The sequence below is a fragment of the Ambystoma mexicanum genome, chromosome 9 (genome assembly GCF_040938575.1).
Source record: "Ambystoma mexicanum isolate Mex_15411 chromosome 9, UKY_AmexF1_1, whole genome shotgun sequence".
Classification (NCBI taxonomy): Eukaryota; Metazoa; Chordata; class Amphibia; order Caudata; family Ambystomatidae; genus Ambystoma; species Ambystoma mexicanum.
This window is the reverse complement of record NC_090931.1, coordinates 952,606,231-952,630,408: the sequence shown is the minus strand read 5'-3', so window position 1 is coordinate 952,630,408 and position 24,178 is coordinate 952,606,231. Positions and strand designations below refer to the sequence as shown.

Here is a 24,178-nt window from a genome sequence, read left to right as displayed (position 1 = left end):
GCGAGTGCGAGGCCCCCTATTATTCTAAACATTCCCCATTCACTCAGGCTGAGCGAGGCTCAACCAGCCAATCACACACAAGTGCATTCATGCAAGCATCACCCAAACAGGCTTGCAGGCATTCAGGCTATTCAACAGAAACCAGACACCCAAAACAAAGAATGTGGATTGGGGGCTACTCCCCAGCCTTTCAGTACACCACACTGCATTCATTCTAGTTTCAGTCAGGGCCGGCTCGGGCATTACGTCACACAACCAAAACCAGACACCCCCAACACAGAATGCATATTGACTACTCACTCCATTTAGGTAGGCTCCACCCCAAGGGTGTACCCACAACAAGCATCTCCTGTGAAGGCTCCAGCGAGTCTGGCAGGAGGCAGCCGCAGAGCCATATATGGTCCTTCCACCCAATGTCGATTCAGGGAAAGGGAACAGAGCCAGGGCTTCTCAGGACTTGGAGAAACAAGGGGGTAAGGCAATGGAAACCAAGAGGCAACCAGTGGCCATCTTGCCTTTGTGTAGGAATCCATTGATTCCTATTCCAAAAATGGAGACCTAGAGCTACTGTCACATCGGCATGTAGCTGCCACCAGCCCATACACTTCTCTGTGGGCAACAAACGTGTGCCCCAAAACATAGCCTAGAGGCACAGGGTTGTACCCCTACCCAAGGCTACCCTAAGTGTATTCCCATGGGTATGGTTCACCAAGAACAAAATGAAGAGCTGCACTACCAGGGGTCCAGCCTGGACTCATGTGCAGAAAATGAGCAGAACACACAGTTTAAGGATGAATAGGACAAGGAGGCCCTGTCCCTCCAACGCATTTCCAGCATCACAGCTATCCCTTTGAGGGAAAACACGGACCTACCCACAATTATTAAACTGGGCGATGGGAAGCGAAGGGATCAACAATATTGATATCAATCAGCAGAAGGCACTCCTGCCCTTCAGGTGCTTACTGGAGAAATACAACTTGAGCAATACATACATGTACACATGTCTATGCCCAAGACATACAGAATATTCCAAAGCCCAGAGCAGCTGAGATCTCCCTGCAACACACATTGCTGGAAAAGAATGTACTAACAGAAGTATTGAAAGAAAAGAAATCACTGGCTCATACCAGGCCAGGCATAGCTTCACCATGTCACCACTGGCAAAGCTGAAACTCAAGTGGGAAACAGAGCTGGGCCCATTGGAAGGCGAGGAATGATTGATGCCCAAATAGCCTCTAGAAAAGTGAGCATGTGCAGCAGGCTAAGACTAGTTCAATATAAAATACTACACAGAATTGATTGTACAGGGAGGGCCTGTTCCACATGGGGAGGACTTTTATTTATTTTTGAATTTGTAAAGCGCTCTACAGCCCAAGGGCATTGAGGCGCTGTTGCAGGCAGATCTCTTAGTTACAGGTAAGGGGCTTTGCTCATGGTTACAGGGAGCGAAAGTCTAGCCGGGTGCAGCATGCACGTACATAAGTGATAGTACTTTACATAGCGGGTTTACAGAGCCTTGGAAAGCATACACACAATGTTTGTGGCATTAAAGCTAATCTTGTGCATTTATACAAACAATTGTGTTTTGACAGCTTTCCTAAATGTGAGTCAATGTTTCTCACGTGCGGGGGGAACGCTGCAATGACCGGAAAGCTGGATCCTCCTGCGCGAGCTCCGAGAGTCTTAGGGATGGTGATAAGATTTATGTAGGCGGTTCTTGTGGGTCTGTCAGAAGAGGGTTGGCAATTTGCTGTGAAAGGTAAAGGGGAGTGGTGTTATGGAGACATTTGTGGGTGAGGGCGAGGATTTTAAACAAAATGCGTTCCTTGATGGGGAGTCAGTGGACCAGTTTCCTGGTTGCTGAGATGTGGTCCCTTTTGGATATACCAGTGGCCGCTATAAGTGCATTGTTTGGGAGCGTCTGTACTTTTCTGATGTTTTGTGCTGAAGTGCCTGCCAGGAGAGCATTGCAGTAATCAAGCCGAGACCAGATTATCGCTCTGGTGATGGTGAGGCAGTTCTATTTTGTCAGGAACGGTCTAGCTGCCGTGAGCAGTTTAGAATGGTAGGCCGCAGCAGACACTATGGCGTTAACCTGGCTGCCCATTGAAAGGTTTGAGTGTAGGTAAACCCCCAAGGTTTTTACTGATTGTGAAACTAGGATGGAGTTGTTATCAGTCAAGAACAAACTGTACTTTACATCGAGTTTGATCCCGGTGAACCAATAAGTAGAAGTTCATTTTTTTTCCACTGTTAAGGCACAAACAGTTTTCAGCCATCCATGTCTGAATCTGGGAGTAGATGAAGTTAAGAGTTTTGCTGTCGGCTTCATAGTCGCCAGTTAGGGGGATGAGGACCTGCGTGTCATCAGCATAGTTCGTTTATGTGATGACAAGTGCATCCAAGAAGTTAAAAAGGGGCCTCATGAACAAGTTGAAGAGGGTGGGTCAAATGCAGGATCCTTGAGGGACTCCCATTTGATCAAAATAGGGTTGGCACATGCTTGGTCCGAGAAAACTTTCATCACTCTTGGAGAAAGGATGTGAACCAGGCTGTAGCGTTCAGTGCGAAATTGACAGTGGAGGAGAGGTGGTGGCAGAAGGTATCATGGTTCACCAAGTGGAAAGCTCCAGATAAGTCGAGGAGCAGGAGGAGGGCAGATTTTCCTGCATCCCTGAAGTCATCAATCTGGTTTTTGAGGCCCAGTAGTGTGGTTTTGGTCCCATGGCCGGGCAGGAAGCCGGACTGCCTGAGCACAAGCAGGTTATTGGCCTCTAAGAACTTGTGTACCTGAAGGTAAGCGGCTTAGTCGATGATTTTCAGCAAAAAAGGGACTGTGGTGATAGGTCTGTAATTTTGCTGGGATAGTTGGGTCAAGTGCAGGTTTTTTCAGGAGCGGTCGTACTCCGGCTTCTTTGAGGAAAGCGGGTGCAGGACTGCAGACTCAAACTACCTTAAATGTAAAACACAGACCGGAACATTTCTTCACATGATCTGGGGCTACCCAAGCTTGCTATCCTCCAGGAAGAGAGTAAAATAGAATGTCAGAGGTACTGGAGGTCCGAATCCACATGTGTCCAAGAACAGTGTTGTTAAATGTGTGGGGGGATAACGAGCTCTGAAGGGCGGCCAAACAACTGTTGTCAACAGCGTTTATGGTGGCCAAAAGAGACATTGCTGTGAAATGGGGGGAAGGGAGAAATCGGAAACCCCTAGCATAACAAGGTGGGGGGAGGGAATGGGCCAATACTGTGCAACAGAAGAAAGGGTGCGTAGATCAAGAGGATGTCCATCCAAACACCTCAAGATGTGGGGGAATTGGGAAAAGAGGGGATGAGATCGGGTGGGATGAGAACCAAGGGGTCGGGGGATAGCACCCCCTCGCCCAATCCCAGGGAAGTCGAACTATATTGTTTAAGGTGAACGCAACAGGCAATTCTATTGTGATGGATTCTAAGGGAAGAGAACAGAGGGTGGTATGGGTGGGGGTAACCAAAGGTATACAACCTGAAATCATATACTGTAATGTGAAGTGTTTTATATGTTTTAAGAAAATATGAAAAATGTATATGAAACAAAAAACACCAAGTCAGTTCTTAGAGCATATCTAGCATAGTGCTTACTTTAATAGCACCATTTAAAAACGTGTTGGGATAGGGGTCCCTCTGTGTATGAGGCCTACAAAGACACAACCTAACCTTGCGTGGTGCATGCAGAATAAACTGCATTGTAAAACTTGTGCATGGTCTCAAGTCCTCGGTTAACTCCTTGCCGTGACCGTAGCCTCTCTGTTACTACCTGCCCGGTGCACACAATACAGATCCTTGTTCATTTCTCATTGCTCCAAATTCCAGAATGGTCCACCAAGCGACAATGCACATGATCTAACATACATAATCGCACAACCACCATCCCTACATGACCAACGACAGCTACTATCCTGTAACGCTACCAACTCCAAATGCTTAGTCTTGCAAGCCACAATTGCCACCGTCTAAGAGCAACCACACCAGGCACACACCAAGCAACCAACAGTGCACAGCCAATATCTCTCCACTATAATAGCCTTACTGACCATGCTCAATTTCCTCGGGCAACCGTAGCACACACATTCAGAGAAGGCAAACATTCCAAACACCCTGCTTTTTTGCCTAACACAGAATACACTATCCTGAATACTGCCCCGCTTTAAATACGTGACATAAGAAAACTACACTCATACCACCCCGTCCACATTTGATCCTCTTCTCGAATCCTCCTGCTCCCACTTCAGATCATGAAAAAGCCCACACTATACTGGAAAAACCAGCCACCACGCAATCAGTGCCAATACCCGACCCCTACACTTAAAATCGAACAAGCAGACAAGATCAACATTCAAGACACCTCTGTTTATAGCCTTATTCCCACAATGCACATCATTTAGCAATGTCACTCACATAACCCCAGAAACGCACACACTTGACCAGCCCCAAAGAGGTGTTTGAAAAACAAGTGACACTCAGATTTTGATTGCCAAGAGGCAATTGCTTCCTTCACTGGATCACATGCAACATCTTAAGATCCTTCACCAAACTGCCAACCCAATGTATGACCCCTCACACCCCGCCTGCAATGCACAGTCAGAATATTGCTTCAAATTCAGCACTTAAGACAACATATCCAACCACCCAAACTGCACTCAACCACAGTCAGACTAACACAAACAATATCACAACAACCTGGCTCCTCGCTCACTATCTGCACTGACCAGCAACAGATCCACTCTTCATGTGAAACACACAAAACACTGGGTATCTCATTCTGCACTCTAGATACCACAATGTACCTCACCTCTACACCCACCTACTGTGCAACCCACACTCACCAACACCAACCAACCCACACAGCATGCTACATACTTCATACACGACTTCTGTAAAACTAACCCTTCAACTGACTCTTGGGTCCCCACACACAAACACGGAGTTCAGGCAGGTTGCATAGGCTAGGCTCCTGGAGAGGGTATCCGCTACCCCCACACAGAAAAATATGCCTAGCAGATAGGTAGCTGCCATCAATCGGGGTATGGCAAAAGGTTGCAAGTTACAATGGAACTATGGAGACAGTGACATAGGGGAAACCTTGCAGACTCCTCTCGGCTTCCTACTCTGGAGAAAAAAAAACCTCTTTAGAATGCACACTTTGACTCCCTTAAAAAGACTTTGGGGTGCTGGGATCTTCCAGAATACACTTCTCTGGCTTCCTTGTAAAACCGTGTGTTTAAAATGCACAATGTACTTCAATTTTTTTTTTTTAAATGGGGGTTGGAGTTTGACTTCAGAAACACAGTTCTTGGTCGATGTGTTTGACATCTGCTGGCAGTGTATTCCTTACATAGACTTTCCCCAGTTTCCAGACTCCAGAACATGCAATCCAAAAAAAAATAAAGGCCATGTAAGCAAAGTCCCAATGTGGGGTGTTAATTGGATTATTTAAATCTGCAACTTTCAACAATAAAAGTATAGACACAGCTTTGGATGTCACCAGAAAAGTGCCATTTTTTTTTAATGTTATTCTTAAGAGTACAAAACATACTGCAATCAAACACGGCATTAATCATTTAAAAACAATTCTATTCTCTTTAAGTAGAAAACAAGACATATCCCCAACAGATGCCTTAGGGAAACTAGTGCCCTTTATAAAACAATGTGTCACTTTAGCAGCTATCTTCTTTGTCCAGCATCCTCATTCTGGCTCGTATGGCTTAGATGTACTGCCAATTTGAATAAACAGACAGCTGGTTTGAGGGGTTACGCCAAAGAAAGCCAATTCAGCCTACTCATCCTCCATGGAAAATGACAATAGAGTTTGCAACATATGCTGTTTAAAATGCATGTGCAGATTTACATTTTTAAACAGACTCTTCCCATGCACAGTTGGACAAGCCAATTTGTTTCTCCCCTTCAATTACTTACTCTCTTCCGTAGTATTTTGGTCTGTTCTCGACCTATTTAAAAAATAAAGAAAAGGTCTTCACATGATGAATTAACAATGAGAATGTGACTGGAAAATAGTAATAAGGTTTATGTTTTTGCGTCTGATTGCAGATGCGTTTACTTAGACTACATAATGAAAGAAAAGGTACATTTTAAATAATGGACTTCATGTTTAAAAAGAAACGCTTCAAAGAAGAGGGAAATGACAAAATAATGAACATTAAACTTACCAAAGACGTAAAATTAAATGTAATGGGTCAAATATTGGCATACAAAATTAACAAATTTTAGTATTGGCCGTATTAGGGCAGTCTAGTGGACAAAAATCAAAACAAGACAACAGTAGTAAAGAAAACATAACAAACACATGCTGGTCACTGAGTTTTACAAACTGAACTGGGGTGTTAACAGCTGGCAGGGCTTCCCTAAATGCGGCATCATTCTCACTAAAATCAACCCGTAAACACCTGTATTATACACACAACATAATTATTCATGTAGACCAACAAAGACCGTGCCGGGTGCCCTGTAGTATCTCAGTGACATAGAATATTTGAGCTGATTGCTGAATACATTGATGAATTTATGAAAAAACAGGCCATACATAACTTGAGCTCAACACCCAGAGGTTTTTAAGCGCAAACCCGGGGATCGAACCTGTGTTGCTCCGCGTCGTCTTGCTTACAAGGCGATCGCGTTGCCCCCTGAGCCATCATCCCATGAAGGGTACACTCCTCGGACTTCATTTGTGCTACAGAATATATGGATGTGCTTGCGCACGACATCTTAACTACTGTAGACGGTGTCAGGCGTGTACATCCACATTGCCTTCATAGCAAGGGTGCCCTTCTCATGAGCAATTTTACCAAATCACCTGCTACCGGAGCTCATGCTTAAACTTTTATCACGCTGATGAGTTTTTCATTGTAGCATTCATGCCCATTAACGGGCCGGGCCAAAGTATGCCCAAGTGAAGCGATCACAAGGGCTGTCGGCTGTGAATGGCCATCAGCGCTTGCAAACGTGGGCATGAACACTATGAGTAAGCGCAGCCTTGTGCCAGAGGTGGTAATGGCATTAGGCCCCCCCTCCCCCAGCAAATTAAAGAGGTTTCCTTTCGTGATGGGACATGTGCGTGCGTACCCCTTCATGAAAGGGAAGCTTTGGCCAATTTTAAGATGGCCGTCTTCGATGGGACCTGGACTCCAGAGCAAATCCCTCGTTGTGGTCTATGGTGCCCGGAAGATCAGGAAGGACAGCAACTGTATCACTGTAAATGTTGGTGAAACAGTGGGGCGCAAAGAAAGCTACAAGTGGAGTTTGTTCAGAAACATGGAGTGCACTGGTCCCAATTATAACAAAAATCATAACTCCACAAATAAAGATGAGAAAATTCTCCCTCTCTCTCTCTCTCTCTCTCTCCCTCCCTCTCTCCCTCCCCCCCCCCCCTCCGGCCTTCCTTATTACAAACACCACAGACAAAACAAACTCATTTACGCCTTCACCTCCCCTGCTCTCTACTTCTCCAATCACAACCTCACATATTATCAACAAAAAAACCACCCTACTAAAAGTAGGGTATACAAATTTCCCATGCAAGTCAGATACTGACTGCCCTGCTTAAACAGAGTATTCGCAGCATATTATAATATCAACGGTATAACCCCATCTCAAGATAACAGACCAGCTAAAAAATACAAAATGTATGTGTGCATTTTCAGACATTTTCCCACTGTGGTGTCCACGGGCGTAGGTCACAAACCCAACATGGCGCACATTTACAAAATATTTGACACACCTCATGTTTCTTATTTGACCTATCAGCAGCCTCGCTACAATGTCTGAACATTACACGGCTCCCTGACTGGTCCACACGTGTCCGGACACTGAATCAGAAAGTGAGTCTATGGACCTGACAGAGATGGGATACATTACTCACCGTAATCGTATTTCTGATGCTTGTATCTGCTTAGATTCACATGCTGTGCATAGGCCGACATCTAGTGGAAGCTGCGGAGTATTACAGTTTGTTTTTCGAAACTCGAAAATGGGCGTCGACACAGGCGTGCCAGTAATACTATCCCTAGTGTGACGTCCACCGTACCCAAGATCCCTCACGCGTCTGGGATCCTCAGATTGTATTTTTTCTGACATGAGGAAGCATGAGGAGTAGCGCGAGTACAGATAATCCAAGCAGATAGACAGAAAGGTAAGACTACAAGCAATCATGCGCCTTCTCTCGGAGGGGAGGAAGGGTGGGTCGCATGTGAATCTAAGCAGATACAAGCATCAGAAATACGATTACGGTGAGTAATGTATCCCTTCTGAGGCTTGTGGAATCTGCTTAGATCACATGCTGTGCATAGGTTAGCGAGCAGTACCCGAAGAAGGAGGTGGGATGTGAGAAGGGTCATGAGCAAACAGGTGTCTTAGAACCGCTTGTCCCACTTGTGTATCTGTCTTGGAATGAGTGTCAATGCAGTAATGCTGAGTAAAAGTGTGAATAGAGCTCCAAGTAGCTGCTTTGCAAATGGTGTCGAGGGGAACATTTGCAATGAAAGCCAGAGTGGCCCCAATGCCTCTAGTAGAATGGGCCCTTGGCGTAAAAGGCAGAGTTCTTTCAGAAAGAGAGTAACACAGTTGTATACAGTTGATAATCCACTTCGAGATCGCGCCTTTAGAGACACGATCCCCATCTCTGCCTGTAGCTACGGAGACAAACAGTTGATCTGTTTTCCTTAGCGGTCTGGTTTTATTTACATAGTAGAGGACCGCCCTACGCACATCAAGGGTGTGTAGTTTCACCTCAGCTGAGCTTTGCGGTTTCTGGAAGAAAGCCGGAAGCTCGATGGACTGGTTTACATGGAATTTAGATATAAATTTAGGTGAGAACCTAGGGTGTGTGCGTAAAACCAGTTTGTCTTTGTGGATAGTAAAGAAAGGATCCTGCACTGACAGAGCCTGAATTTCACTGACCCTTCTTATAGAGGTAATGGCTACTAAGAAGGCCGTTTTATAAGTCAGGTGTTTGAGACTACTTTTATGCATGGGTTCGAAAGGGGGGCCCATGAGCTTGGCTAGCACCACATTGAGGTCCCATCCTGGCGGTGGGTTCGAAATAGGAGGGTGAAGTCTCTTTACTCCTTCCCTGAAGGCTTTAACTACTGGTACTTTCCACCACGATACTTTGTTATGGGATGTGGTGTAAGCCGAGAGGGCTGCCAGGTGTACTTTCAGAGAGTTAAAAACCAAACCTGCGTCCAGCAGGTGGAGCATGTATGTTACAACGTTGGAAGGAGTGCAATCAACTGGGTTGATTTGTTTATTCTGGCACCAAATAACGAATCTCTTCCACTTGTCAAAGTAACAGTGCCTTGTGTTTGGTTTCCTGGATTCTTTTAGGATGTCAATACACCTCTGTGGTAAATTGAGATGGCCAAACTCTATGACCTCAGGAGCCATGCTGCCAGGTTCATTGAGTTGGGTTCCTGGTGCACTGTTTGACCTTGTTGCTGGGACAGTAGGTTGTACCAGGCTGGGAGTTTGATGGGCTCGCACACCGCCATCCTGCGTAGGTGTGGAAACCATGGTTGTCTCGCCCACATGGGAGCAACTAGGATGAGCGTCATCGATTCCTTGTTCATCTTGTACACCACCTTCCTGATGAGAGGAGTTGGTGGAAAAGCGTACGCAAACATCCCTGACCAGTTCATCCACAGGGCGTTCCCTTGGGAGTCTGGCTGGGGGAACCTGGATGCAAATCCTGGGCATTGTTTGTTTTCGCTTGTGGCGAATAGGTCTATAGTGGGGAAACCCCACTGAGAGAAGAGATCTTCTACGATATCTCTGTGAAGGACCCATTCGTGTTCTTCTGGGAGGGAGTCTCTGCTTAGGGCATCCGCTAGGGAATTGAGCTCCCCTGGAACATGTTGTGATGACAGGAAGATGTTCCGTCTGAGTGCCCATATCCAGATTTTCTGGGCAAGCTTGGACAGATTTGGCGAACGAGTCCCTCCTTGTTTGTTCAGATAGAACATGGCTGTCGTGCTGTCCGTCCGGATCTGCACCGACAAGTTTAGCAGATGGGGCTCGAACGCTCGAAGCGCTCGGAATACTGCCAGAAGCTCTAGCAGGTTGATGTGGTTCTTGGCTACTGAGTGAGACCAGAGACCCTGAGCTGTGTGGTGGAGATGGTGAGCTCCCCACCCAGTCAGGCATGCATCTGTAGTCACCACTGCCTGTACTTCGGGATCGTAAAAGGGTTTTCCCCTTGCGAGATTCTCTCTTGTCCACCAGTGTAAGCTCTGTACGAGTGTTGGCGAAACGACCACTAGATCGTCCCACTGACCACTTGCCTGAGACCACTGTTTCGCCAACCATTCCTGCATGGGACGCATGCGCAGACGCGCGTGGGGGACCAGGTAAATGCATGACGCCATCATGCCCAGTAACCGCATTGCTTTGCGTACCGTTATTTGTTGACCTGACTGATAATGTGGAATTTGCAGTAGTATATTCCGAATTCTCTCTTCCGAAGGGAAGGTCAACCCTTTTTGAGTATCTAGGATTGCTCCTAGGAACTGTTTTGAGGTGCTTGGCACTAGACTTGACTTCTTCTCGTTGATAGAGAAGCCTAATTCGTGGAGGAGGTCGATAGTCCTCTGAATGTTTGACCTGCAAATTCCTGGGGTTTCCCCCGTTATGAGCCAGTCGTCCAGATAAGGGTAAACTGGGATTGCCTCCCTGCGTAGGTGTGCAGCCGCCACCGCCAGTACCTTGGTGAATACCCTTGGTGCTGAAGCTATCCCGAAGGGCAGTACCTTGAATTGGTAGTGGCGACTGTCCACTTTGAAGCGCAAGCATTTTCTGTGCGCTGGGAGCATGGAAATATGAAAATAAGCATCTTTCATATCCAAGGTTGCCATGTAATCCCCCCTTTTTAGGAGGGGTATTACCGCTTGTAGCGTGGTCATACGGAATTTTTGGGGCTTGACATACTTGTTGGCAGGCCGTAAGTCCAATACTGGGCGCATTGTCAAATCTTTCTTTGGCACAAGGAAGTAAGTTGAATAGATACCCTTGTTTACCTGGTGTCCTGGGACGAGTTCTATCGCGTCCTTTTCTAGCAGAATGGCGATCTCCTCGAGAAGGATCTTCTGATGTTCTAAGGAGTGTATTCTTTGTCGTGGAGGGTGGTTCCGGGGACGCTGCAGTAATTCTATACAATATCCTGTGGACACTGTTGACAGCACCCATCTGTCTGAGGTGATCCCTTCCCAAGCCTTGGTGAAGTTGGAAATGCGTCCCCCTACTGGGGTTGCGTGAGAAGGGACCCTGAACTGAGCGTCACTGCTTTGGTGGAGGCGTGCCACCTCCCTTGTTGGGGCTGCCTCTGCCTCTTCCACGACCTCTCTTGTTACCCCTGCCGTAACTCTGGGTAGACTGCTGGTTGTTGTTCCATTGTGTACCCTGTCCTTGGGCATAGTTGCCTCTTTGTGAATTTTGGCCGCGTGGGCGACGAAAATTACTGTTCCCCCTCTGGTTAGGGGGTTTGTTGGTAAGCTGGCCAAGGGATTTGAGAGTCTCGTACTTGGCATTTTTAAGTGCGTCTTCGACCGCTTTACCAAACAATAGATCGGGTTCCACCGGCTTGTCTATTAATGAAGCCTGGGTTTCTGTTTTGAACCCCGACTGCCGTAACCACGCATGTCTTTTGATAACAGTACCTTCTGCTATCAATCTTCCTGCGTTGTCCGCAGCGTCGAAAGTTGCTTTTAATATGCAACCAGACACGGCTCTCCCTTCTGCCGAGATCCGAGCCAACTGGCCCTTTAACGGTTCAGGAGCAGAGGCTATGAGCGCCGCGACCTCTTCCCATTGATGGCAGTTGTAACTAGCCAACAGGGTGGTGGAGTTTGCAATCCTTGCTTGGTAGGCGGACGTTGAGGCTACCTTCCTGCCAAACCCGTACAGTCTTTTGCTCTCCTTGTCGGGAGGAGCTTCTGACGACGATAAGGGTGTCCCAGCCCTCTTCCGAGTGTTGGTAACCACTAGGGAGTCTGGTTTAAGATGTCCTCTTATATAAAGAGGGTCAGACTGGGCTGCCCGAAAAAGTTTTTCGACTCTGGGGTTGACGGCTCTGGTGAGGTTAGGATTCACCAGGGATGGATCTATTCTCCGTTGGATGGATTTAAGGATCGGGATGGTCTGAGCGACCGGCCTCCTCTCTCCCACCAACTCTTCTGCGAAGTCCCTTTCCTCTTGTACACCGTGGGTGTCGATGTGAAAATGTTCTGCTGCGCGAGCGAGAACTTCATTAAGGAGGGGCTGGTTATCAACTGGCGAGTCGGTAACTGGGGCTTCGCTCTCTACCGGGGAATCTACTCTGTAAATTTCCTGTTCATCTTCTACCTCCTCCAGGTCCTCATCATCCGCATAGTATACAGTCCCGGTTTGTTGCTCCATAATTGTAAACTCCTGGTCCCCTTCAGGGAAAGGCTGTCCTTGGTATCTGGGGTGGGGAGTAGAGTATGGAGTAGAGAAAGGCTGCACCTCGAAGGGTTCAGGTCTTTCGAACCGGGCCTTCTTACTTAGGGGGATAGGATCAGAGGAGCCTGAGGGTGTGGCCCCTTGAGGGTCATACGAAAGGAAATGTTCTGGGTTTTTGTCATAATAATCAGCTAAGGAAGACATCCTTGACATGACCCTGTCTATGTCTTCACTGGACCATTCTTTGGAACAGGGTATGACTTTAGTAGGCAACTTAGAGGACTTATCAAGGGTACCTTTGCTGGAAGTTGATGTCCCAGTAGATTTATATTTGTCTGTCTGCTTAGGGTGGAAGGATGGTCTTACAGGAGTGGAAAGCTGTGCTTTCCGCTGTTTCCCCCCCTCCCCGTGCGTGGAGAAATGTTTTCCCTGCCCCTTGGAGGCCCCAGAGACTTTCGACGCCTGGCGTCGAGGGTCTGGAGAGGTATCTTGTTTCGAGCGTGGGGCTTCGCTGGTGTTAACTGCGGCCTCGGTCTCCTGGAGCGCGGCCTGGGGGTGGAAGTCGTCTTCGCCTTCCGACGATCGAACTTCTGTTAATCTAGGGAGCGAGGCACTCTTGGCAAGAGTGGATGATTGCCTTGCGTCATGAGGCGATCTCGATCGAGAGCGCCCAGAGGACACCGAGTCGGACCGTTCTATTTGTGCCTCTTTCCGAGAAGTCGACGTCGAGGTTCGGTTGGACTTAGTGTGCTTAGTGTGTGTAGGGTGTGTAGCGCTTGCGTCGCCGGGGGTCTTCCCCATAGCCGCCCTGCCGGACAACCTTCCGAGGTCGGGGACCTGCGCTCGGCAGTCTTTCGACGCCGTAATGCCCTCGCCGTCCGAAAGTACGGCGTCGCTGCCATCGCTGAAGGCGCCCTCCGCTGCCATGGCCGCCTGCCTGGCGTGGTGGGCCCAACGCTTTGTCGAACGGTCCTTAAGTGTCTTAGGCTTAAACCTACTACACGCTCTGCAGTTCGCTTCGGGGTGGTCCCTCGGCAAGCAGAGATTGCACGTGGTGTGCCTGTCGACCCAAGGGTATTTGCGGTTGCACTTGGGGCAGAATTGGAAAGGGGTACCCTCCATACGCACCTTGAGGCAGCGGGCTGGTAAGTGTAGGAAATATATAAGGTGTACCTATATACCAAGAGTGAAGAGTATGTACCACCCCCCACTCTCCCTACTTGCAGGGCCGAGGCCAGCGGCCTACTAGGCCCGGGCCGAGGCCAGCGGCCTTCCGAGGCCCAGATCCGTCGTGCAGCAGCCGACGGTCGATGTCTTCTCCAGCCGTCGTCGAGTGTCGAGGGTCGACGTTGGGGTGGGGAAGGATGTCAGTAAATAATTTTAAACTTCTATAATTAGCAAAAGTATGGCTAAGGCCAGGGGACTCCGCAAGATGCTTCCGACCAGTATGGCGGAAAAAAACAATCTGAGGATCCCAGACGCGTGAGGGATCTTGGGTACGGTGGACGTCACACTAGGGATAGTATTACTGGCACGCCTGTGTCGACGCCCATTTTCGAGTTTCGAAAAACAAACTGTAATACTCCGCAGCTTCCACTAGATGTCGGCCTATGCACAGCATGTGATCTAAGCAGATTCCACAAGCCTCAGAAATTCATTTATGTTTTACCTACTGTTTGGGCATTTTAAAAAAAATCCAGTGAATGGATTAACACCAAATTTGCAAAAGCAGCCTTTTAGCACAAACCCGCCGCTCATCATACAATTTTGGTGCAAATGCTTCCAGCGGTTCAGGCTCTAGCCGCAAGCAAACATTTTTTCCCATTCAACTTTTGAGAATCCTTTAAAGTTGGCTCTATTTTTTTGCAGATTCTAACAGCACCAAAGTTAAGCCACACAAAAAGTGCTCTTCCTATGGGAAAGCTAAATTAACCATAACTTGAGGGTCGTTACTGCAGATCCTTTCATGCAGATTCTCAAACTCTGAAAAATGCTAAAAAAATGTTTTTAAAACTATACCACCCCAAGCCCCAAACCTTCACAAATCATCCTCTCTTATCCTGCCCACATGCTCCCTGGCCTCAAAACTGCCCTACTTATTCCCCTTACATCATTTCAGGGCACTTACCAAAATTGATTCAAGAACTTGATCCTTGAATTACGTAATGGTGGATTTTCAGAAATGAAAAACCTTGGCACCAGCAATGCATCATGGGCGATAACTAACTTTCTGGGTACAGGGCCCTGTCCACTCTACAACAAATAAATTTTTTAAAAAATGCTGTACACATTTACGCCAAACAAACATGATTTCCTTCTAGCGCATTGTGCCAGACTTGTTTCTTATTTGGTGCAAATCTGTCTAGTGGTTTGGGCTGAGTGCTTGAGCAAACATTCGACGTTTTCCCTATGGCAAAATTAATTGAAAAGTGAAACCTACACCCTTTATTGACCCTTTATATCTTTTGAACAGTAACACAGATTTGCACAAAATGCTCCAGTGCTGGGGGGCCAGGGGCCCATGTGCAGAATGTCAAATGTCACACTCAAAAATATGCCATCAAATTTTCGCATTTCCAATGGATGATAGGTTTTACCTTAACTATAGAGTGACTAGCGTCACACTATAACATCTCCCTATATAGTCAGAGACAATTCTTTATTGAGGAGAATTAAGGTAGACGGATTTATCTGCAATAAAACCAATGATATTCAGTAAGCATGAGAAGGTAAAACAATTTTAACCCAGAGTCCTCCAGTAGAAGTCAACCTGATGCCATTTTTGATCCTTGCTGTGATTGCAAGTATGTGATCTTGGCTGAGCAATAGGGAAGACCGAGTTAATATTCTTGTCTCTCATGGCACAACCCCTGCTTCCTGTATCCAATTGGGCCCAAACAGTTATTCCCTACAGTACTACCGGGATTTGATAAAGACTTGTATCCCCAGTACAAAGCATAACCATGGAATCGTACAAAAATGTCGACCTGGGAATTGCGACGGCCCGAAATTGCCGACTTTTCTTTTTTTTTTTTTTTAACCCCCTCTTACACCACATATATATGTGGTGGGGTTTAGAGTATAATATTAATATGGGAGGTTTTATGTGCGGAAAAGGGTTAAAATAAATAAATAAAATCGGCATTTTCAGCCATTGCAGTGATCACATAGATCCCATAACCATCAGGTGTTTCTAAAGATGCCATTTCCTTCGAGTGGACATACATGATGCTTGTATAGAAACACCGATTTTCCTTATTTTCTCTAATTTCTGCTCTGATGGCAGGGTAGAACTTTCCAATTTATTGAGTGGTCAATGTTTTGTGGGATAACCCAATTTCCGACAAGGAAAACACTCCTGTTCTGGGGGTCGGTATTCAACAGGGAATCCAAACTCTTCCCATGAGGGATCAGGTTCATCCACACTTTCTTCTTCTATCCAGGGGGCCTCTACATCTTCTCCTCCTACTTGAAGGGTCTCCTCTTTGTCAGGGGGAGCATTGCCGAAGTGATGACTAAGATATTTTCTGTCTCTGGCGGCCAAGAAACGTTTCTAGGTGGTGGGGTATCAGGAAAGCTGTCATTTTCCTTGTCAGGTACTAATCTTATGTGTAGGTGTCTTTTCATAGCATGTTCTTTGGGTAGTTTCATGGGAGGGACTTGTGCATTGACAGCATGCCATTAGGTATTTGGGAATTCTCTTCAGAAGAGGAATACGGCATCTCTCCCAACAAGGTCACAACTTCCCCTTACAGCCATCTCCTCCCATGTGATCTTCCCTCAGGTTACCACCCTGAGGGTTTGGATCAGGTAGCGGCTGCCTTTCCCTGGCCACATGGGAAGGGAATCATAGGCTGGGGTTCATCGATGATTCATCACACACCCCCCCACACCAACCTTTGACCCCACTCCCTGCCTCCAACTCACCCCTCCACCTTTCTATAGACCTAAACCCAGACCTCATATATAGATTTGCAGTACAACATGGTAAAATCCGTTGTGTGGAATAGTATTTGATGAAAGTGGCGAAAAAAGCTAGTTCTCCCATTCAATATTTTAATTTCTAATTCCTAGTTGTCAAGTCTGCATTTGTTAAACAAGAATGAATCTATGTGGCTTACACGGATGCTGCAACAGCTTTCGATTCAGTGGATAAACGGCATTGCATGAAAATAACTGTCACTGTCTCATATTGTCCAGATGGTGGCACGACTAACCCATTTCCTGTTTGTCATTGAGTCAAATAGAATATGGGCCAAAGGACAATTCTTTTAAAACATTTTACCCACCATCTGTATGGTGTGTTATGTGCTTCAGGGTGAGGACTACAAAGGTAGGGAGTATTTCAATACCAACTCTAGCTTATGGAGATAATGGCTTTTTACTTCCAGAACCCCAAAAATAGCTGCAGAAACTCCGACACATTCATACACAATATGGAAAATCTAGGGCTGAAAATAAATGCCACCAAATCTGCCGCTATGAGGCTTCCTGGTGACTCCACATGTCAATAAATAGGATTCTATAGGGATAACATTTTTTCACACTTTGCCAAATATGAGTCGCATTCCTAAGCAGGCGTCCCGTAATAAACAGCCGAGAGAAGGGAATTTTACATTTGCTAAATGTTTCATGGTACAACGTGTTTATTACATGCCCCAGGAATATGACACAAAGGTTTGATCGGTTGCAATATATGGTGCAGCTATTTGGTGAACTAATAACGGAAATATTCTGAAAACTATACAGAACTCATTTTGTAAACTATCATATGCCTCTCATAATCAGCTTAAATATGCTAAGGCGAATTTGATGCACCTGGAGCACTGGACAAGTAAACAAGCAGATTTCATACCTACGATTGCTTATGTAAAAAGGAATTCTGCAAAGTGAGTGTTAAGGTTTGCTGAATACCTAGATTTTAAGCATAAAGATAACTAGTTGTAATAAATATTGCCAACAAAGGCAAAAACTAGAAATTAGTAAACCCTTTGAATAGGACTACTTGTACACAAAGGCCACCAAGAGTGTACTCCAATGGTTCTTGTCCATTTGCTCGTTGGACCTTGTGCATTATTTATTTATTCTTCTTCCCATGTTGTTATAAAGAGGTGCCTTAGTTGAAAGAATAAAAGATTTACACAAGGTCATCCTACGCTACAGTTTCTGTTGTGGGCTGCGTCCCCTTACTATACTCAGTGGTCGAAGTGGGCAGGAGCGGTGTTACTCTACTTTTATTGTAATTTTTGTTTTTTTAAGTGTTGCTGTTCCTATAGTTTTATGTTAAAAAGAAACTGTTCCGGAATGGTTTACTTTTAAAATAAAAGTGTAGGAAGAAGTTTAAACTTGCACTTAAGTGCACTCCATTGAACATTCCCTTAAACAGCAGGTGTGTTTGTTTGGGGGTTTAGACTGCGCGCAGCCATGGGGATTGTGGGGAGCGGGGTCAGGCCAGCAGGGAACATATTTCCACTACTTCTTTTGGTACATTTCGACTACTGATTATACTTGAGTATACATACTCGGGTGGCCCTGAAACTTCGCAACCTGAACCTATGATTTAGGAAAAGTTTTTACTGTTTACATTGTACTACTATATGGTGTACATTGAACGCAATGTAATATATGTATGTTTTTAGTTTTTTTTGTAATGTTTAAGTAGCTCCCTTAACAACTGTTATTTTTTCCTTTGGATAAACTTCTATGGTTATTTCCAAAATAAAGCAGTTGATAAGTTGCCATTTTTTTCACAGGGGTGCTCTCACAAGTTTTCTCCAGAGAAATGAAAATCACAATGCGCTAAAAATTACATCGTGAAGCAATGAAGGGGATGTTTGCTTTTACGGTGGATGAGGGGAAAAGTAAAAAGAAAAGTTTCATGTGAGAGCATATACAATTTGTTGGGGCTTGAGTTGATATTTTATTTAACGTGTTTTCATAGCCCTGTGATTATCAATGACAAATTCATGAGAATCTTGGAAACTGCAGACTGCTCGCACTGAATGGTGATTTCTCGCAAGAGATATCCTTGCGGTAACCGGAAAATTAAGTTCCCGTAAGAAAATCATGCAAGAAAGTATAATGAGAACAAGTGGAGCTAAAAAAAAAAATACTTTTAGATAAGTTTGCTAAAACATACAAAATATTGCACACATTCTCATCCCGGTCCCTCATTATCACAAAGTGGCCACGGAACCATATGGAGAAAAAACGTATGGCACGTAGCTTAGAAACAATGATAACATGGAATATGACATTTGTGACAATATGAAAAGAAAAAAAGGTTAGTACTACAGGTGGTATGAGATATAGCATAACAAAATCCTTGAAATTCAGTGAAAAAGGTTTAGTTGAGAGTGACGTTGAATCAGTTCAACCCAACAAAACCCTTAAAATACCCCCATTGCGTACCCCACGAGCACACTGTTAATCACAGATGGCATCATGATACCATCACTTATTACATAATCCGTGAAATCATTGGGAACTAGAGCACACTGATGACGACATGATTACATCACAGAGGTTATTATAGGAAACCCGTGTGAAAAGTAAAAATTCTCTTGCTTTATTTGAAGACATATGACAAACTTATTCTCTAGGTTTATGTGTAGCGCATGCCAACTGAGATGTATTGTACTTGAGGACCAGTTATGGGGGTGAGTAAAGTGGTCACTTGGCGTGAGCCCAAGCCCAAAGGCTACTTTGGGTGTGCTGACAGGGCCTGACCGAGCACCGGGCAAAGTCCCCCCATGGACTCGCTATGGTGCTAAAGTGTCCACATGGGGGGCAATGTTAACATCACAGATGACAATGATATCATGGGAAACTACCCGTCAGAGTAAAGAAAGTCAGTGTGGTCTAGTTTCCACCAATGTCATCAATGATGCAACAAGTGATCTCATCAGTGTGCTCATGGGCTGTGCCACAGGGGGACTCACAGTTAGGGTGGTATAGTTGCCAACACTTCCCGAATTGCATGGGTTCTTTTGTATATTTCTCTCCCTCACTCATATGCGATGGGCAGACCTGCTGCTTTCTGGAGAGTTGACAGAGTCAATGGTGACATTTCGCTAAAACCTCCAAATGGGCCCTGTCCATCCATTAAAAAGGTTGGTTAGTGCAGAGGTATGATTTATTAACCCTTTCCTGCCCATTCCCTCAGAATAAACCGCAGTTGTTGAACAGGTCCCAGAAGGGAATGGCCCTGGTGGGCAGCAGGGCAGTGGCTTATCTATTAGCCAATAGTCACGGTTGGAAAATTCCATACTCTCTCAATGGGACTCAGCCTACCTTCCATTGATCCACGAGGGGCACATATATAGGAAAGTGGTTATAGGAAAGGCAGATGGGTGGCATTCTTGTGCCCCAGTGCTCTGCCTTATTTTTCAGATTCGCTATCCTTAACTCTGAGGCGAAGCAGGAATTTCACCCAGACACAGCTGGAGAGCACGCCATCGGAGCTGTCCCTTTCACAGCATTGCTTGCTGTGCCTAACATTTGCATGGCTAGGCCTATTTTGACTGACATCATGTAGCTTGACACCAACATCAAAAAGACTTGGAATGCATTACTTGGTCCAAATCTTTCCAAGAACTCTATGAACGTATGAGCAAAAAAAAAGAAAAAAAAAATAAGTACCTCTTTTCACCTCCTACCCAAAACCTAAAAAAATCAATAAAAAATTAGAACGAGAGGTTAGCTCCCCAAGTATGAGTCCTGTCCAGTGTTCCCTCTAAGCTGTGTGCATGTGCGCTTGCCCAGCTTCCTTCTGGGTGCCGCTCAGAAGAATTTTAGCAGCGCACACTTTCTCTCAAAATAAAGCTAAATTGTAGTAACTAGTCTTGATATTCTGGTACAGCCTATTTACATTACTGTACTACGCAAGCGTGGCCTTAAAAACCTGAAACGGAGAATACACCATCAAACAAGCTTGAAAAAGCAGCTGTCTCCACATTATTAAGATCTTACTAAGATATGCCTGCACACATTAATAAAAGAACCTTCCCTCCCCACCCATGACTCCTATAATTGACTACGAAACTCATACCTTATGACTCCAACTTCCACATTTAGATATTAGCGGACAACCTTGAATCTGCCTACTGTGGCTCAGAGAAAGGTTACCTGATTTGTACCTACATCCACTTGTCTTATGTTTGTTGTAATATGAATAAAAATCAAGCACCAGAATTTCTGTTATTCATGATCCTTAGCAAAAGTATCATCCACACTATGTAATCGAACTGTCAGCTCAACTATCGGATACTGTCTTTAAGTAAGATGGCTTCTTGGATGTCTAACCTCATCCCATGCTTCCTATGCTTTTGTACATATGTCACACACAGGCTTTGAAGCAGTACCTTTGCAACGCAATATAAAACTCAAATATTAATTTGCCTTTTAGGCATTTTGAGTTGGCAAATGTCATGCTCAGTGCCTTCTACTTTAGCACTGCTAACATTACCCTATAGGTGGGGAGCTAGATTGCAATATCATTTACTTGGCTTGCAAGGGATAATGGGTATGGACTATGCCTGACATTACTCGTACATAGTATTAGAATGACAGATGTTCAAACAGCTAGACTGCTTTTCACACAATCTGCATCTTTTCCAGGTTTTCAGACTTGCATTGAGCATAGACCATAACAAATGATATCGTAAATCGCTGCTATAGAAAAACGGTTTCACTGAGCACTTGTATAATCCTACAGAACAATATTAGGGCAGGGTATGTTGTAAACAATCTTGCATGCACTGCAAAATAATTGTGTACATGCAGAATTGTTACATTTTGTTAAACTGCACATAATATCATGGCAAGGCTTTAAATATGTTTTGCTTGCAAAATATTGTGGTTATGCAAATATCACAGTGAATGTTTTACTGCTACAATTCCTCACTTTTTTACAAAGCTCTGTCAACCAGTATTGAAGGCTAGCCCAGGAGCTGAGGAGAGGTACGAGCAGAAGGGGGTTTGGAGGGGAGGGCACAGGAGGATGAAGAAGAAATCAGCAACTTTCAAAAACCAAGTTGGATGTTTCGGCAGTACAGTGAAGGAAATGTGTTTGTTTGCTAAACGAAAGAAAACTCTAGTAACGGTCTAGGAAACAGCACCTTCTGGTTCTTTCTGCTCAGCTGTTGAGGAATTTCCAATATAATCATGTGCTCTGCGTTTATTGCCTTGCGCATCCCCATGCAACTTGTTTAACTGATAATAGTGAATTGCAGAAGAGTGGTCCCCAGTTACAGAAGAAGGCACTCGATCTGCTATACCGTTGAGTATTGCTACTACTAACTTAAACTGAAAATATATATTTAATTTTCTACATGGCCCCATAAGAAATAAGAAAGCTCAGTAAGGTTCTTGTGAAATTTTGTGTAGGCTGTGGTGAGGAAGGGTGGGCGACACTATAGGTTTTATTATGTGCCGTGTAATTTCACTTCCTATGTCAGGGTTACAAGCAGGGCTCTGAGAAGATTTTACTCCCTACTTGCAATGAAATGATTTTTCAGGGAGTAATAAAGTAACTAGCTTTGCCAGTATGGATACTTTATGCTTCTTAAACGTTCTTTCCCCTTAAAATTTCTCTTGAGATTGGGCAGTAATATTAGAGTATCTTCCTATTCAACTGCTATGCTGGTCCCCGACTAGAACATATCAATGAAGCTTTGTGGGTAGAAACAGGTGGTAGACTCCTTTTATGTTCATTGTTTTGCATCTTTGTTGAACACATTTTCCTGTTTTTATGGAGCAAAAATTGATGGTGTATATATGCCTCTTAGCTGAAAGGCTGATTTTGAGTAAGTGTTGTCAGAGCTCTGTTCACAGAACAATATAGTGGTTAGCAGAGGAACAAGGATGTCTGATCCTAATATTCTGTGGAGCAGATATTCTGATGTAGTTATCCTTACACTAATTATGCGAGACACGTTCTCGTGGCTCTTGAATTACTTCATCAATGTGGCACATGAACTCCTATTGACATGTTTTCTGACACATTCCTTTTAGTAGTTGTTATTCCTTTTGCAACCATTGTATCGTGTATGAATTTTTTGACAGGCACCTCAGTTGACAAGTAATATTTATTTTCTGTAATGCATATGAGGGTTTTCCAAATGACAAACACAATTCAGCATTGTCTCTGAGCAGTGTCGACAAATGAATAGCCACAACTAAACCAATTGTTTATACAGAGCATACAATGCTTTTTTGTACACTTATTTTTCTCTGCATAGGAGTACTGTTGCTAGATTCTCTGGCAGACATTGAAGTCTTGGACTGATTGAAGAATTCTCTTTATAATCACATATGGCATTTGTTTTTTTGTAGCCTATATGTTTGGGAAAGGTGTTTAGGATGCCCTTTTACACTTCCTCATAAAGAATTACAGTGGTTGGGTGTGGAAATTCCCTTCCAAACGTACTTCGGGGATGATAGTTCACTAACTGTGCATGCTCACAAAGTGACTTATCTCATTAGTGAGTTGCGCACATGAACAATTATGTGTGCACGAAAGCCTACCATTTCCGCACTTAGAGAAAAATAATTAGAGGGAACATTGGTAATTTTCATTATCTGTACACCAACTATAAATATTATAGTTTTCTGGTTTGCATTGGTATCCCGATGTTCTACTGGTAACATCTGGTCTGGTAGCTAACCTTACCGAAACCGGACAAATAAGAATGTATATGTTGCACATGCCACTGCCTCCCAATGCTTTGCTCCTTTTTAGCCCACTGTCTGTTGCTCGACTGTCGTATTAAAACATCTGCTACTTTAGCATATATGCATTGCATTGCCATCTCAATATTCACGTTTGAAGTGCTATACATTGTCAACCCCAAATTCACCTTGTTTCCCAATCTCTTCCAAGCTAGTCAAAATAAAGCCGTCTGCTGTCCTTTCATTTTCCAGTAGGAACTGGAGGCCGCAGGCTCATCTTCAAAAGAACATTAATTAAACATCACTAATTAATATGCATGAAGCTGCACAACATCAAGTCTGTTTGAAAGCAATTAAAAACAAGGGGTCCTGATATGCAAAGATTTAATTAATATTTAAATTTATCTTGTGAATTTAGCCAAGAGCACTCAAAGGCACCCAGATGAAGTGTTGGAGTTGTAGTGCAATGCTAAAGGGATTATCTTTAAATTCATCAACTGTGATGGACATGGGATCCAAAAATCCGACAATGCAACATCAAATGAATGCGACGATTGCAGTCTTCATCCAACGTTTGCCATCAAGAGGCTAGCACATGATACTAGCATATAAAGTACTTGAATAAAAAAAAAGAACGTCAACACTCACGTGAAAAATGTAGAATATACCCAACGAATGAATTACTAAATATATTTTAGCCCTTGCATTGATTACATTAGTCACAGTGCCATCCAGTCCAGATGTAATCCGCATGCACTAAATGACCATTTAAAAAAAAAAGAAATTCATATTCAACCATCAATGATACAGTTGTTTCCAAAATCATACTATTTTGAATTGATAACGGCACAATGTTTGTTAAAAATAATAATTATTGTTAAGAAATTGCAAACCAGTAACATCTCATAATTATAAACTGTACATTTTTAAACGTAATGCTGTGTAGATATTTTAAGTGTTTCAACAGCTTAATGCTATACAATCTACAATATCTGCCATCTAACACTAAGTTCAATTGAGGCCGAGCGCTGCCAGTGTTT

The 24,178-nt window shown here is 44.4% G+C and overlaps 1 protein-coding gene across 2 annotated transcripts in view; it reads right to left on the bottom strand.

Moving 5' to 3' along the window:
- Positions 1-24,178, bottom strand: part of CHN1 (chimerin 1) — a 452,576-nt gene that overhangs the window by 315,929 nt on the left and 112,469 nt on the right. Inside the window, exon 5 of one of the 2 annotated variants that reach the window (XM_069616144.1) lies at positions 5,958-5,989. The exons of the other annotated variant lie outside the window; for it this stretch is intronic. Coding sequence (XP_069472245.1) covers positions 5,958-5,989 — 32 coding nt within the window. The remainder of the gene's footprint in view (positions 1-5,957; positions 5,990-24,178) is intronic. 2 annotated transcript variants of the gene reach the window in all.